General features: G+C 33.0%; 1 protein-coding gene across 1 annotated transcript; it reads left to right on the top strand.

Moving 5' to 3' along the window:
* The first annotated feature begins 478 nt into the window (after window positions 1-478).
* Window positions 479-16,531, top strand: LOC143918652 (uncharacterized). The gene is made up of 15 exons (XM_077440596.1): window positions 479-947; window positions 2,693-2,834; window positions 2,911-3,048; window positions 3,126-3,299; window positions 3,370-4,429; window positions 4,506-4,643; window positions 4,723-5,487; window positions 5,567-5,981; window positions 9,770-10,684; window positions 10,779-10,878; window positions 13,258-13,653; window positions 13,731-13,794; window positions 13,869-13,989; window positions 14,066-14,231; window positions 15,573-16,531. The coding sequence occupies exons 1-15, from the start codon at window positions 672-674 to the stop codon at window positions 15,650-15,652; spliced, it is 4,950 nt and encodes a 1,649-aa protein (XP_077296722.1). The 5' UTR covers window positions 479-671; the 3' UTR covers window positions 15,653-16,531.
* Window positions 16,532-17,993: the final 1,462 nt, after the last annotated feature.

The raw sequence follows: 17,993 nt of genomic DNA on the forward strand, positions 1-17,993 counted from the left end.
CTTTCAAATCTAGGGAATTTGAACAGCAGCAACCCCAGCCCCAAATGACGCCCCTGTATCACACTTATAAACTATTCAGAGTTGAGATAAACTTGATTAAAGAATTGAAACTATGGACTCCCATACGTTTCCACAATTTTCAAGGCGAAAACCGGCATCCTCACATATTCGTCTTCTCAACTTAATTTCCGATTACATCGGTCTCTTTACGGTTACACCAGATCATCTGTCCACTTTCATTGAGTTTTTTAAAGGATGCTCCGAAAGTTCATCAAAAATTTATCCATATATGTCTCTAATTTGCTCTGTCAAAATTAATCTATAGATTGTATATCGATGTTTGTAATTGGCCGAGAAGACGCATTGGGGTTTTTCTGGTATATATGTGTAAAATAAAATAAAATAAATATTATTTAGGACCAGCATGAACGTTTTAGTAATGCGAAATGAGAATATCGAATCGACATTTATGGTGTTTGGAGTGAGAATGGTCGTCGATCTGTCGCTGCGGTAATGGCCGTGTCGATGCTCGTTAGGACCGCCACGGGGGGGCGGCGCGGCCCACCTGTCATAACCTGCGGCTGGGATGGCTCGTACTTTCCTGGCCTGACCGTTTGACAGCTGACAGCTGACAGACGAGGAGTGACGGGGGAGGCTGACGGAGCGGCAGAATGGACTCCAACGGACCTTTCGATTTCCAGCTCGAGGAGATCCCGATCCCGGAAATACCGGTGCGACCTTCGAGTCTGCTGCACATTCCCGTGCCTGCAGATGGACCTCCTGGAACGAGGGATATCATACTACCTCCTGGGGTGTCCCCGCCCCGGGAGGACGAATACGCTCAATGCACCTCTCCCGCTAAATATGGGACGTTGGATACGGACGGCCTCCTCAACAAATTCACCAAGGATACCAAAGCATTCAGTCCTACCGACGATACAGTGCCGGTTTGTCTTCCGTATATGCTTGTATTATTTTTCTCACACCGATTCTTATATAAATCATGATATATTATAACGACTGTATAATTGTATTGTTTTTGAATATATGTATGTACTGGTCTCCGTGACGGGCCGGAATGTGAAATGCCGGAAAACGCAAATATCGGAAGGCAAAGATCGAAAATCAAAAGATCTTAAGTCGAAAGATCAAAAAAAAAAAGGGTGCATGGTAAACGGTACATACTCACTTAACAGGCTTTTCCTCCCGTATTCACATTAATACCCATATGTACATATAATGTGTCGACGGTGAATATGTTGAATTTAAATCCAAGTACTAAAAGAGATTTCTAAATTGTATTTATAATATAACTAGTGTTGTACCTGATGAAGTATCATCGCATGGGTGTTTGCATATTAAGAGGGCTGTACACCCGAAACCTTAATTTTGTTGCCGTTCCTTTCTTTGATATATATATTGAGTGAATGCGACAATATATATCAATATATATATTGAGTGAATGCGACAGTTGCGCTTCGACCAGATAATACGTATTTTAAATCGACAAAATCAAGGTTTCGTATTCTCCAATTTTCTCCTCCGAAAGTGGACCAATTTTTAAAAAATTTTCATCATCGGTATGAGAAAGATATTTTCTATGCAACTGTGCGAGTATTTTTTTTTAAATAGACCGTTAAATAAGCACGCTGGACTCTTTTCGTGGGTGTAAAAAAGAGGCGATTTTATAGATGTTTTTTTCAAATACATTTTAAATATATTAATTTAATATTTAATGAAATATGGTAATGACTTCCTACCTACCTATATATAAACAATAGAAAAATTAATTAATTAATTAAATAAATTTTCAAAAGATGGCGTTAAACGCTCAGAGATTAAGCGCCTTCTATTTGTTTAGTGGAAAAATTGGTAGCAAACAGTATATATAGAAGTTTTTTTATTTTGTTATTATATTTGTATATATATGATACGTTTTGTTGGCAGTGGTTTAGCTGTGATGTACATATGTATGTCGAATCGAAACGACTATTATAGTACGGCGAGCGTTAGACAGACACACAGATGGAATAGTGTTATATTATATATATATATACATTTATGATGATTTGAGCTATCTGCATTTCATATTTTATTTTTCCATTTCAATAGCCTTGTAGTTAGCATATAATGCTTTGCACAAAGTGGTCACGGGTTCAAATTCCATTGGTTTCTGCTGGCCAGATCTTGGATTTGTGACTCCAGGTCGGTCGTTTATCAGAGTTTGCCAATTTATCTGATTTTCATTGAAACAGTTCCAACAAATTGGCAACCTTACCCATTTTCTAGCAAAATCTCGAGTTTTCGGCAATTTCGAATTTCGCTGAATTGTATAAAATGTTGCACATTTACAAATTTGACTATAAATGCCTCTTTAGATTGGATGTTAATTGATATGTATTTACTTTGTATTATACTACTAGTGTTTTTACCCGGCTTTGCTCGGTATTTGTAATATAAACTCGTTAAATATGGCCAATCTAATAGTAAAAATTTTATTAAATTTATTTGAATATTCATATGTTTTTCTACGAACCAACAATAGTTACATACAAAGTCTCTTTCGAAATTATATATTAGATGTAGTATCAAATGTACAATGTTTCTGGCCAGGAAGGGGCATTGGGGTTACCTGTTGGGCCTTCTTCGTGTAAATTAAAGATAAATAAATAGATATGCTTTCCCATTACAGACATGTGCCGGTCCACCTACTTCTACTAAATCGTCCGTTCTTGGAACCGAACTCGCCAAAAAGCGCTTGCAAGCGTTTTGTATACAAAAGAGGCAAACTAATACTAGTTCACCAACATCATTGCAACAAATTTCTAATGCCAGTAAGATATTTTCGATTAGTTATTTCATTTAATTGATTAGATTTGCTTAATTATATGTATAATTATATCTATCTAGATACGTCAAGTTCTGTATTGATCGGAAATAAGGTGCAAGGTTCTTTGAAAAGAGTGTCAAATGTTTCAAAAATGAATTGCTTGGAAGAAGTTTCAGATAAAATTAAAAATAGTACTCCCAAGAAGACCTATAAAAGAGGTGATTTTTATTTTCTTTTCAGTGTAATTTTGCATGTTTTAAAACCGTTGATTACAAAATGCATTTTTAATTTTAAGCAATGAACGGATATGAAAGAAGTCGTTTAACCTTAACGGAAATTTTAGAATTAAAGAAAGAACAAGACACCAAATTAGCTTTGGTAAAATTGGGAATTCCTCTCGGTTTGGTTCCTGGTTTTACTCCAAAAGCTATGCCAACAAAAGCCATGCCACCCATACAAAATCTATTAGGTAACTATTTCTTTCATATGCACATTTTTCTTTTAAATAAGTAGTCGTCTTAAAAATAATTTTCATCCAGATCCAGAGCAAGTAGAAATACTACTCAATAAAGCGAAGTTACTGCCTGGTAATGTTGAATTGAAATACAAATCTCTCATATCGGGTGATAAAAAATTGCAAAAAATTAAACCGCCCGAGAAAAACAACAAAGATGATAATTTTCGACATAAGTATCACAACCATGGCCGATCGGATAGAGGACGATATTCTGATAGATGGGATGATAATAGGAATGATAGAAACGACAGGCAGAAGACAAGAAGAAGACACAATTCTCACTCCAGATCGAATCGTAGATCTCCCGAATCTTCCAGTAGACGTAGTTCAAATCATCACTCTTCCAGTAGTAAAACGAGAAAAGAAAGTCCTAAAGATTTTAGATATAATCATAGCAAAAGAGATAGTAGCATTGAAAAAGCTAAACCCGACATTAATACCTCAGATTTTATTGAAAAACCTACACCAGTTCCTGATGTAAATGAAGATACTATCCAACAGCATGCCACTGAAGCAATTGTAGAGCTTAAGCTAGTCAAAGAAAAAAGCGATATTGACATGTTTTCCGTTGATAAATCGAGTAAAAGCTCTGTCAGCGATGATAATGTTAGCGAAAAAGAAGTTGCAACAGACGTATCTCCAATTCCTGAAAGAAATCAGGCGTCGCAACATATATACGGTAGATTCTTAAAAGATAAATTTGTGCCAATTTCTGAACTAAGTGAAGCAGCAGAACGCGTTTCATATCCCGAGAGGGATACCTCTCACGAGCGGAAAATGACTGCCAACTTGGTAGAAGATTACAATAAGAGACCTACGACCTTTAGCAAATGTCAAGAATTCAATCTTTCTGATACATTTAATAGTGATAAAGTTTTGTACAGTCCCGGAATGGAATCGAGCGGAGAACCTACCCCTTCGTTTCACGATTTACCTTTTACAATCGACGAAAGCTATGCTCCTGAAGCGGATCAGTCGTTAAATGAAGAGTTTAATAACGAAAGTGAAAAAATTGAAGATGTTTGGGTAGATATAGAACAAATGTGTCATCCGAATAAACACAGCTCAATAAAATGTTTCAGGTATTTCTTCACAATCACAATTACGTTATGTATTCTTGTTATTTCGGTGTGTTAATTTTATTTGTATGTCGTGTAGAAAAACTTGCACTCAGCCGTCATTAGACTACTGTGAAAATTTGAACACTTGCCAATGTGTCAAAGAGCGGACCAAGTGTTACGAAAAGCTTTCATCTAATGTTGATCTCATAACGGCTTCTATGTCTGTCAATCAAAGGTAAACATGCTTTTATATGATGAGTCGTGTTAATAATTAGCGCATTCGATTTAATGTTTATTTTTTTTAATTATTTCAGTTGTGATAAAAACGAGGATTTGGTTCGGAATTGGTATCCAAAGACTGAAAATGCATTTAAAGACATATCACCGCCTGTAGTTTATTCCAATTGGGAAACGGACGATTCTTCATCACTCTCTTCAAATCCCGTACAAAAGCTTCAAGATAAATTAGTCTCTCACATACCCGAAAACATATCACCGCATAAAGAAACTTCACTGAATTTTAAAAACTTGAATGTTCCCCTTATTAATGCCGTATCTGAAAGTGATTTGATTTCTTCCGATGCCAATTTGATTGATGATATTACTTGTGTTCCAATGCCGGGCGCCTCTTCGCTGGATTCCGAGTATGAGAAATTCATGGAAGCCGTGTGGCCGGAAATTGCCGATGAGTGCAACGAGGCGGAAAAAAATACCGACTCTAATGCCGTAAAAGAAATGTCACCCGTTAGTTTGAACAATTCAGACTTCCGAGAATTTTCTCTCGATAGTAAAGCCACAAATGGAAGTTTTCATTCAGAGAATGATATGGATTGTAATTTCAATGTCGAGTCAAAAGTCGAAAGCAGTCCGGAAAAAATTGAATTTTCAAATATATCCGTCATTGATAAATGCAATTTGAAGGTTAATCGTGAAGAAATGTTCACTACAGATATATTTACAGAAGATTTAATAATTAATATTAATGCAAAGGAAAAGAAAATTATAGCAGATTGTTGGAGTAGCGACAATCTTTCAGATGATGAGAAAAAAGAAAAATATGTCAACTCTAATCATTCAAGGTAATTAAATCAACAAGGAAATATTGAATTAATATGAAATGTATGTAAATTTTTCTTTTCTTCCTGTTTAATATTTTAGCGTCAAACCGACGAAGCAGCGAAAAGGCCATGCAAAAATAAGTTCACGTCGTCACAAGGGCAAACAAAAGAAATCGAATAAAAAGGATTATTATCAATCGTCTTCTACTACTGATTCCTCGTCTACTAGTGATGATTCGTCTGAAAGTAGTAGCTCTGAAGATGGCAGTGGATCTAATGACAGCACAACGAGCAGTAGTGATGCCTCTTCGACGAGTAGCATGAGCTCTACATCTAGCGATGGGTCTACGAGTAGTACCGACTTTTCATCTTCGAGTAGTAGTAGTAGTAGCAGCAGCAGCAGCAGCAGCAGCAGCAGCAGCAGCAGTAGCAGCAGCAGCAGCAGCAGCAGCAGCGATTCTTCGTCAGATGAGGTGCGATCTAAATCAAAAAAGAAAATAGCCCTCTCGAAAAAGGTTTTTATACGTTTTTTTTTTTTATTTTTGAACATATGTAGTTTGGTGTCTTAATATATTTAACTAGTGTTGTGTCCGTTGATTTCAACGGGTGGCTACGGAAAGGAATTGATACACGAATTAAAATAAAGTTCTATGTATACATACATATATATACGCAGCAGTCACATAAAACGGAACGCTAAAGCGAAACATATTTTTGCGTGAAATTTCGGTAATCTTATATAAAACCAAAACCGAAAGTCATTTAAATGATAGGTTGTACCATAGTGCATTCTTGTAACACCAAACGTGAAAAAAAAAGTTGATAAAAATTAGTTGGGGACAAATTTAATGGAGGGCAGATTTTACGACCGTGCGTTGACTTCACGGTTAAATGAAAATAACACTATACATATACATTTTTAATTTTATTACAATCACATATTATTATTTACAACTTATAAAAAAGAAATTAATATTTTGTAGCAGCTCCTTTCGATTTTATAACTTCTTTTATTCGGTTTGGCATAGAATCTACTAAAGTTTTTAAATTTTCGATCGGGAAGTCTTCGTACCATATCTTTTCTATTATTTCTTTCAACGATTTAAGAGTAGTAACATTGTTCTTCCTTATCCTGTACTTGATACACATCCATAAATTTTCGATTGGATTTAAATCGGGACTATTGCCAGGCCATGGTAGTGTCTTTACACCCATTTCTTGTAAATAGTCCCGAACCTAAAAAAAAGTAAAAAAAAATATTTCCGTTTTTTGATTGAAATTTTATAATTTATATTCAATGCTATCAAATAAAATGACTACTCACCAATTTAGCTCGATGAGAAGGGGCAGAGTCATCTTGAAAAATTATATCATCGGAATATGAAAGGTGGTTTTCCATCGATGGGACAAAGCTTTCTTCTAAAATTTTTTTATATTTTTTTCCATCGATGGCACCTTGTAGAAACTCCAATTGTCCAATGCTATGGTACGAAAAGCATCCCCAGACCATTTGAATTGGAGGATGCTTAACAGTTTTAAGGGTACAATTTTCATTATACCTTTCGCCAACTTTCCTTCGAACATACGGAAAACCATCAGGACTATAGAGGTTAAACTTTGATTCGTCGGAAAATATCACTCGTTGCCAATCTGATGGACTCCAATTTTCATGTGCTTTCGCCCATTCCAATCGATTGTTTTTCATTCTCTTGGTTAGGAGTGGTTTTTTTGCAGCTTTCCTACTGTAGAGTCCAGCTTCTCTGAGTCGCCTTCTTACTGTTGAGTCGCTGATTTCCATGGAAAATTGTGACGATACATCTGTTCTTATTTCTACAGCAGTTTTGAATCGCTGCTGTAAAGATAATCTGGTTATTACACGGTCTTGCCACTCCGATGTGCATCTTTTCAGTCCGGTCCCCTCCTTACGATCAAAACTTCCAGATTCTCTTTTTTTTTTCAATATTCTCGAAACAGTCGATATAGAACATCCCATTTTCTTGGAAATTGACCGAAAGGAAAATCCTGAACTCGCCAATGTCGCGATTTTTACACTCTTCTCCGATGATAACTGAGCTCGTTTTTTCATGTTGACGTGCTAAAATTCGAATTTGATGCTTTCTCCTCGAAAACCCACACTAAACTGAACTCAAATCTTAGAAAACAATCATATTTGGTCGTTAAAAACCCTACACATAAAGGGATTTAGAATATTTGGTCGTTAAAAACCCTACACATAAAGGGATAATCCTTTAATGGCCTCGAAGTCGTAAAATGCACAAGCGTTCCGTTTTATGTGACTACTGGTGTATATGTATATATATATATAAAAATCAATGTTTGTCTGTCGCGTATGCGTTCCTATACCATTCAACTGATGGCGATAAAACTTACATGAGTTATTGTGTGCATGCCCGTGATGGTTTCTGTAAAAAAAAAATCACCCAAATACAGGATCGGGAAAACAGGAATGAGTGGCATTTGCAACGCAATAATTTCAAATGTGTTCGCGTCGCCACCTGCGTTGTTAGGGTGAAATAAATAAACAATTGAATAATTTCAAATGTGTTCGCCGCCTGTGTTTCTCCGACAAATTATCATTACTGTAATTTAATTTGATTATTAAGTATTAATTACAAACTGAAACATTCACTTATCGAAACACATCGAGAAACGGGAACGGGAATTGCATGCGTTATTGTGGCATTGCAACGCATGTTGGGTTCAGCTAGTGTTTATATATAAACTAGTGTTGTACCTGATGACGTATCATCGCATGGGTGTTGCTATATTAAGTTATTAAATAAAAAAATGAAAAGAAATGTGTCTGATCCCTCATGCGCTCCAATTTTTGTCAAATACCTTTTAAATATATTTAACTAGTTGTTTTATCGGGCTTCGCTCAGTATTTGTAATATAAACAGCTTAAAAATGGCGAATCTAATAGTAAATATTCATCTGTTTTTTTTATTTTAATCGAAAAAAATATATATCGAATCGTCGTCATAGAAACTTTGTTTTGTTTTCGAAGTTCCCAACCAAAAATACTTGCATACAAAGCTTCTTTCGAAATTATATATTAGATTTAATATTTATATTTAATTGTTTAATATGAATTATATGTAAATGGTACCTACCTATGTATGTAGGTACATATAAACAATATTTTATTTTATTTTATTTTATTTTATTGTTACAATCAATATACACTCGTCATTACAGATCGCTCCAATGCGACGAGTGTACGATAACGGTCAGAAATACAATAATACATATACAATCAGAATACATAGCATATAACAATTAATCAGTACAGAAATAATAATCATAGATACATCTATGGATTATTTTTTTTTAGATTTTTGTGTACAATTATTATTACAATTTTTTTTATACATATAATAAACACGAAATTATAGAGATGTCCATAGATTTCAGATTGCTGTGCATAACTTTTACAAATTATACACACAGATTTTGTGACAACAGGAAATGAACTAATACCAATTTTCAGGAACCGTTTCAACAATGATCAGATAAAATTGGCAAACTCTGATAGAGAAACGATCGATTTGGAGTCACAAAACCCCCAAATCTAACCAGCAGTTTGACGAGGACAATATAAAACACCGATAGAAAAATTAATTAATTAAATAAATTTTCAATAGATGGCTGTTAAATGATATTATTTCTAAATTATTTCGGTCTATTTTCCTAGCGGAAACATTCGCATCGAACAGTATATATAGAACTTTTTCTTTTGTTATTATTTGTATTACATTCATACGTCATTTTGTTGGAAGCGGCTTAGCTTACGTACACATGTATGTCGAATCGAACGACTATTATAGTACGGCAAGTGTTATCTCAGACAGGCACACAGACGGAATAGCGCTATTATATATATGGATATAGTGTAAGGTAATTTATAGGCACGCGTGCGTATGAATAGTTCACCCATTCGAAATGATGAATGAATGTATGTGTGAACGCTCCCGCGCAGCGCATCTGACGATGACGTCACCCGTCGCTCATCCTGACGTCTCTCGGTGCTCAATTATTAGGCATTTATTATTATAATTAAACACAAATATGTTATATCGTGTTCACTGACTTAATGTATGCGCATAAAAATAGCGGATGCTTAAAATGCACTTTTGGTCAATGGTTTTAGTCCATGTAGACCACTTCACTCTGATTGGCTAAATATGAAGTATATAAGTATATCATAGAAACGACTATTATAGGACAGACAGAATAGCGATATTATACATATGATGGCAATAATCTTGTTTTTATTTTTCAGAAATACAAAAAATTATCAAAATCTAAACGTAGAAAAAAACAGCTGCTAGCTAAAGTTAAAGAACTTGAGAAAAAGTTGAGACTAAGAAAGAAAAAACGAAAGTTGAAAGAAAGACTTGCCCGAGAGAAGAAAAGTCAAGATGATACATTAGTGCTTAGAAAGGAAATAATGACAGAATTTAAATTACTATATGACAATGAAAATACACAACTTGTGGTCGATAACTTAAAAAAGATTCCAATACCGAAAAAGAGTAAGAAACGAGTTATAAAAAACAAAAGAAATAAAATCAAGCATAAAAAAAGAAAACTTTCAGTAGAAATTGATAGTTCTAGTAGTTCGTATTCTTCCAGTGAATCTGATCAATCTGATACTGAAAAAATAAGTAACAAAAGAGCTAGAGATAGTTGTGATAGTGAATTCAATATACAGTCAAAGAAAAGTAAAAGCTTCGACGGTGACTTCATTGACGACGAAAATTACGCTTTCAATACGAATACATTGATGAATATTAAAAAAGAAAGAGTCTCCGATGAAGAAGATTCCCAGAAGGCTGTCAAAATCGATGAACTTTCTAGAAATAGTCGATCGACCTTTAGGCAACAAATTATAAATGCAAGTGAATTGCAAAATGATTTTCTCAAGGGGAACAAAAGCAAAGACGATATCAACAATATTGTTATTAAGACTGAAATTTCGCATAATGATAACAATGAAATGTTAACGCATACAAAATTACCGCTGAAAGAAAGTATTGATCTCGAAGAAAATAACAAAATGCATAATAATATAGCTCTACAACATAATTCAAATATAAACTATATTAAAAAGGATATTTCAAATGACATTGTAGTTAATTCATCAATGGAATATACGAAAGATACGAACATTGAAAGTCACCAAAATAATGACCAGGTAAGACAAATTTGATCTCCCGGATTATAGAATTTGTACATATGCTATATAAATTCTGGCATTTGTAAAATCTGAAAATATTTCGCAATTTCAGACTGAAAAAATCGGTGCGACCCGGATTGGAAGAGTGGAATGCGATTGGCGACCTAGCACTGCACCCAAACCGCACAGAGAAAAGAAGCCTTCTAGATGGGGTATTTTTTATTTATTTACCGTTAGTTAAAACGGTTTTTGTTTCATTTTTACTTTATCTATGTACGTAGTAACTATAAATGGAGTTTTGTGATCATGCGAAAATTCGAACTCGAGATTTTGACTGATTCGAACTCAGAATCGATCACTGATCACGTTTTCATGATCAAGTCTGTGTATTTTGGGAATTTTTTTGAACACCATTAGTCCTATCGAGTTGAAACTTAGTATCGGTTACTGAAATTCTTATCGATACTCAACTTATAAATTTTTTTCAAATTTATAAGTTGACCGGAAATGGTACCTCCCCTTATATGTAGGTGTCCTCTTTTTTGTAAGTTTTTGAATTCAATTATCTCCCAAACCGCTAACTGAAATTTTTTTACATGTAATAGAAATTATAAATTTTATACCCGAATATTTTTACCTGAACCGGAAGTAGTACTTTTACTCTGGAGAATCGAGGTTTTTTTATGTTTTCCTCAGAAACCTTTTGGTTTATTGAACTGAAATTTCATATCTGCAAGTTTAAGCTTAAGACCAAGTTATGTATAAAATTTGGTAAGCATTCGTCAACGGGAAGTGGCAGCTTACTGTTGTTCGATTTTTCTTCCACTATTTTTTTTGACCCCTTAAACATGTGTGCTCTTCACGAAAAAATTCAAGTATAATTCTTGTATCAATGTGATGAAAATAAAAAAAACTTACTAAATTTAATAAACCGGAAGTGGGATTTTTTCAGTGGCGGCTCGTGGATAAGATATCTGGGGGTGCTGCGGTTGATTAAAAATAAAAAAAATGTTTATTTGGATTATATTTTACTATTAACATAATATTATCAAAATTAAACATTATATGTATTTTATTTCATTATAAAATTGATTCTTCTGTCTTTTTTCTTTGAAAAAAGATCTATCACCTTTTCGTTAAATTTTATACTGTTCATAATCATTTTTTTTTTCAATTGACAGCATAGACAAAGCCGTCAATCTTTCCTGAACCATTGTGTTTCTTATACTCGTATATGTATGTCTTTATTCTATTTATTGATGAAAAACACCCTTCTGGCTCAGAGGTAGTTGAAGTTGTAAGCAGAATTTGAATAAGTTTTGCTATTTCCACACGAACTTTGCATAAATTGATTGCAAAAATCAGTTTTAAAATTATTAATAAATCGTTAATACTATGCATTTCTTTCCTTGAGTAAAACACTTCTAATTCAGTTTGAAGTTTTTCTTTATCTAGCATTGGATATGATTCAATGGTTAGTAGTAGATCTTTCATTTCATTTCTTTCATTGGCATATCTTTCTTTTATATCCTTAATAATAACATCGCACAATTGTATTCAGTAAATTGGTAGAATCTGTTATTGTTTTATCAGTATTTTCGGAAGAATATTTAAGTTCTTGAAAATATTGGCTCAGCTTCTCTTGATTTGTATACCATCTTAAATACTTAGAGTGACGTGTAGAAGGAAGTGTAGAAAGATAGAAAGTGTAAGAGGTGTAGAAAGAAATGAGGAAAAGTGAGGAGCGTGTCGAGCGCACACGAACGCAACAAGAAATGTGTTTACATGGCACTGTTGGGAGTGCAGTACGGACCAAGCTTCTAGCTGCCCCCGCGCCCCTCCTTCGCCCACTCGAGCAATTCCATCGAAAACCGTACTGCACAAAATCATAAACGATGCCTCACTTTCTGATATTAGTACCGCGATGTATGATCATTATTGGATGTATCGGTGTGCGGGCGAGCTTAATACACGCTTAAATAGTATTGATATTTTCATATAATATACATACATTTACGTATATAATAATATTAAATTTTTCTCAATTTCCTTGGGGGTGCTGCAGTACCGCAGTGCGTATGGACGAGCCGCCACTGGATTTTTTCCACTTAGAAAGGTGAAAAATGTTGTGGCCACTATTCTGTCCACACCCCTGAACGTATCAAGCTGAAAATTTATATTTGTATTCTTTATGTACTAACTTAGAGCTGATAAGGTGTTAGTCAGAATTCGTAAACCGGAAATAGTATTTTTTTTTTAAACAATAATTCATTATTTTATTTTGACCTTTTAAATTATTTTTATTTTCTTAATATTTAATGTGTATAATAATTATAGTGATTTTAAGTAATATAAAAATTTCGAACAAAATTCAACAACCGGTAGTAGAACTTTTGTCTTGTGTAAGTTTCCCTACATTTGCTCTCAATTTGCATTGAAAATAATCTCATAACCCTGTATGTGTGAACGTGTATGTACGTTTAATTATCGAATTTTGTTTTGTGACCTTATATTCCTCAAATAAATAGATAAAGTCATGGGTTAGTCACATTCGATTTTTTTTTATTAAAGTAAATTTTTTTGGTTTCCAGGTAGTTTATCTGACAGAGATTCCAGTTTTCAAGATATCAATTCGGATATCATAATCGAAACCCCCCTCCAAGTTGAGGCAAACTTGCATAATACAAATCCATATGCTCAAATTGAATCCAGCAGCGAAGTCTATCAGCCCAATGAGAACGATACTGAAATGAAGACTGAAAATAAAATTTACAAAATTCAAACCATCTCATCTCGAAATATTGTACCAAACACTCAAAACTTTGATAATGATCTAGAAAACTATGAAAACTATGACGTGTTTGATAAGCAAAATATGGACGGCGATGAGTTCGGAGTCGATTTGAAGTCTGAATTTGGCGATGGAAGACCACCGCTCAGGAAAATATCATTGGACGATAGAATCAATATGGTGTTGAAATATCCAGGTACATAAATTTTACGTTTTCATATGTATATACGATTTTGATTATAAAACCGGTTGCTAAGTTATTTTATTTGGTAGGTATTGAAGCAGTTGAACAACCCATAAAAACAGACAAATCGCCTGAAAAGGGAATTCTCATTGTGTAAGTCTCACGAAGTTATAATTCTTTCGCATATTTATATTATCAACTAATTGCTTTATTTGTTGTATTATTAGTAGGGGCGTTAGATTAACTCAGGTCGATCCAAGAATAAGGAAGGGTAAAAAAGTTAGCTTTGCTGATGGATTTGCACCCGGGCAAGATTCTGATTGTGAAAATGAACTGGCAAATTCAGTGGTACAATATTACTATTCAAATAATATACCGTATTGTATTGTTATTCGAATTAAATTGATTTTATTTCTCAATTTAGATACCACCGTCATCACCCGAAGGAATTTCTGTCAAAAAGAAAAAGCGGAAGTCGTGTGGTGGACACGCTTATCCTTGTCCTTCAAATTGGCCCGATTACCATCCTCGTTGGGATAAATTACCTCCACCGGCTCCACCTCCAGGCAGTCCGCTGCCAGAGTTATGCGGTTTGTATTATTATTTTTATGTAATAACTAGTGTTGTGCCCGATGGAATATCATCGCATAGGTTATGGCATGCTAAGCTATTAATTTAAAAATAATTAGAAGAAATGTGTTGGTCCTGTGTTCGATCCGCACGCGGTCGTATTTTTATTTAAAATACCTTTTAAATGTATTTAATTTAATATTTATATTTAATTGTTTAAAAATATGGTAAAAACTACCTACTATGTATATATAAACAATATAAAGTATCAATAGAAAAATTAATTAAATAAATTTTCAGTAGATGGCGCTAAATGCCCAGAAACTTTTTGCTCTAGCGAGAGGAAACATTGATAAACAGTATATATAGAAGTTTTTTGTTGTTCTGTTATTATATTCGTACGTTTTGTTGGCAGTGTTTTAACTGTGACCTGCATACATATGTCGAATCGAAACGACTATTATAGTACAGTGAGCGTTATCGCACACAGACACACACACACACACACACAGAATAGCGCTATTATATATATACTAGTGAATAGCCCGATGAAATATCATCGCATGGGTATAGAATTATTATATACCCGTATAAAACTAAAAAAAAAATCCGGAACCGGAACCGTTATTTTCGTAGACTCATAGATAGTTTTCAATTCTTTATTTTTAATTATTTTCAATTCTTAAAGTTAACGTTAACAAAATGTTAATTAAAGTTAACAAAATGTAATATTTCCGATTATACACAAACGGTCATTGACCTCGTAACGTTGAATATTATTATTACACATAACAAATTACGTGCATATACACACATATGATGTGTATTTACAACACGTATTCTGGGCGAGGATATGGCGTGCGGTGCGGGCTTGTGAGGACATTTCGTTTGGATCAGATGGTCGGAGGTTCGATTCCCGGCGCCCGCGGTGAATGAAATCAATTTTTTTCTCGAATATCGTCAAAATATAAATAATTTAAATTTAATTAAAAATAAATCTATAAAAAAATGGTTCAAAACCTCGCTAAATGAAATTATTAAAATTACGTATTTTTATATGGCGAGAAGGAATATTTCAATTAATGTTTAAAAAAAAAAGGCGAAATGAAGAATTGGATTTGGCGTGATGTACGTGACCATTAGCTCAATTAAGACCTATATTCCGGCTATTTGGGGTGATCGGTTCGAGTCGCGACAAAGTCGTCTCGTCGAAAAATGAATTTATCGATTTTTATCGATTCGTTCATTATGTTCGGCGAGAGTTAGGACACACACACACACACACACAGATTACCGTCTTTATATATATGATGATTTATTTTAATAATATTATATTTAATTGTTTTTTTTTTTTTTTTCAGATAAGACAAGTAATTCAATTTTTACCAATTCAAATGCCTTATCCCGCATTCCAAGAATACCAAATGTAATGGCATCCTAAGACTTATCTGTTGAAAACGATAAGTAGTGTATTTATGTACATATATAAATTTTAATTTTAATGTACGAAAATGAAAATAATCTTTTACACTTCCGTACATACATATACGTTTATTTCTATTGTATGAGATGATTTCTAAATTGTGTTAGCAAAATTCCAATGATAAAAATATTTTAGCTAAATATAGTTATTTTTATTCAAAAATAATTTAATTTATAACTCATTAAAATGATTACATGAAATGAATACTTTTTTTGATTTTGTAAGTCATACAAAACTAGCATTTAAAAATCCATTCATCGCATAATTTACATATACTGCTTAAATTATATTTTGTTTTTCTGTAATTTATATTTTATTTTACTCTTAAATGATACATTTTTTATTTACTTAAAAATACTACACCATGCGTGTAATATAAAAAAAATCATTATAATTTTATTGAAACCTTTCAAATGATAGTGATTGATTATAAATATGATATATAAAAATGTTGTATTGATCCAAAGTGGATGTTTATTACACAATTATCTGTATTATAGCCTAGAATGTGAACAAATTTAACGATTGTGTAATGTGCATAATAAATATTTGTATTTGCGCAAATATTGGCTGATGCTTAAATTTGTATTATTTAAGTAGTAAAATTTTATATACATTTATTGTATTTATTTTGATTCAATAGCCTTTTTATATTTCAGTTACTATGTTTACATACAATATATTTCTGTTTATAATCTCATCATTCGTAGTTATATTTTAGCATAAATATTTAATATTAAGCTAAATAAAGTAGAAAGATAAAGTGAATAAATAAGATGTGAAATATTCTTTATTTTTGATTGTTGGTTTTAAAAATATATGTAATTGTCTATTTTGAAAATGTGCTTTTTTTACTTACCTCTTATTATATACCTTATCCCTTTCGCTTCCATAAAATTGAACAAAAATTATGGTCAATCATTAAATACTTTTCAAATAAAGTCGTGGTCGATGATAGTTTTGTGCAAGCATCCTGTAGTCCAGCGTTTCCCAACCTGTGGTATGCGAAAAAAAATCAGTCATGGTGGACATGCTGAACAACTGGTGAACAATGCATGAATGATTTACAATAATAAAAATAGAAATATTTTTTATATCTAATATATAATTTCGAAAGAGACTTTGTAAGTTTGTATCTTTGTTTGGGAATTTCGAAAACAAAATAAAATTTCAATGACGAGAATTCAATTGGTTGAATATTATATTTTTTTCGATTAAAATAAATTGAATAAAAAAACAAATTAATATTTACTATTAGATTCGCCATGTTTAAGCTGTTTATATTACAAATTCTGAGCGAAGCCGGGTAAAACAACTAGTGATTTATAAACATTATCTTAATTAGTCATCGTTGACGTCAATATGTACAGTCGACGATCGAAAATCTGGCAATCGATACGTTTTCCTCAGATCCGGCATGGATTTTGGAGTGCATTTTTGAATTTACCGCGTTCACGCTCCAATAAATAAATAACTTGAATTTGACACTCGAAAACAGTTCGATAATAATCTTTAATGTTACAGATAAAATTGAAAGTAGATATGATTAGAAAATTAGATTTTTGGAATTTATGTATCGAAAATGATCAAACTGAAGAGTCGTATGTCTCGGGATATACGTGAAAAAATAATTGAATATTTAATAGGGCTGAAATCGTCTTTTACGCAGTGCTTCCCCACACCTTTTAGAAGCAAACAATTTGATTTCAAACCCCTTTGATAGTGAACATTTTCGGACAGCTACCAAGGAAAAGGAGAACTTGATTGAACTTTCAAATTGTAGCATTTAAAAACTGAATTCGAAATAAATAAGGTTATTAATTTTTGGCTAGGTATTAGTGAAGAATATGAACAGCTTTATGACATAGCGCTTCAATTTCTGTCGCCGTTTACTAGCACTGAACTGGTTGAGAGAGCTTTCTCTTCATATATTTTAATAAAAGACAAACATAGAAATAGATTGAATGCAGCTCCAGACTTTAGGGTACATAATTTAATTAATGAAAAGAAAATATATTATATGTACTTTGTAATTTTTTGTTTTTATTAAAACCATTTATCAATAATAGAAGTATGACAAAATAGTAGATAAATATATTAAACTTTGAGCATATTATAATTGTGATTCCGCAAATAACTTTTTTCCACAAAATTTCTTAACAAAATATCTATTACGTCTATCCTGTCTTCACATTCCTTACCATGCAAATACTATATAATTACACTTGCAAAAACAAAATTCAAAATTAGGTGGTACAATTTAGCGTTATGTACTACCAAGTGGTACGCGAGTCAAAAA

The sequence above is a fragment of the Arctopsyche grandis genome, chromosome 11, assembly GCF_051622035.1.
Source record: "Arctopsyche grandis isolate Sample6627 chromosome 11, ASM5162203v2, whole genome shotgun sequence".
In the NCBI taxonomy this organism is placed as follows: Eukaryota; Metazoa; Arthropoda; class Insecta; order Trichoptera; family Hydropsychidae; genus Arctopsyche; species Arctopsyche grandis.

Bases quoted from the DNA above. Each gene is read 5' to 3' on its own strand.
- LOC143918652 (XM_077440596.1), top strand. From the start codon at position 672: ATGGACTCCAACGGACCTTTCGATTTCCAGCTCGAGGAGATCCCGATC. The intron at 3,049-3,125 runs GTGATTTTTATT...TTTAATTTTAAG, and splicing joins CAAGAAGACCTATAAAAGAG to CAATGAACGGATATGAAAGA. The intron at 10,685-10,778 runs GTAAGACAAATT...TCGCAATTTCAG, and splicing joins GTCACCAAAATAATGACCAG to ACTGAAAAAATCGGTGCGAC.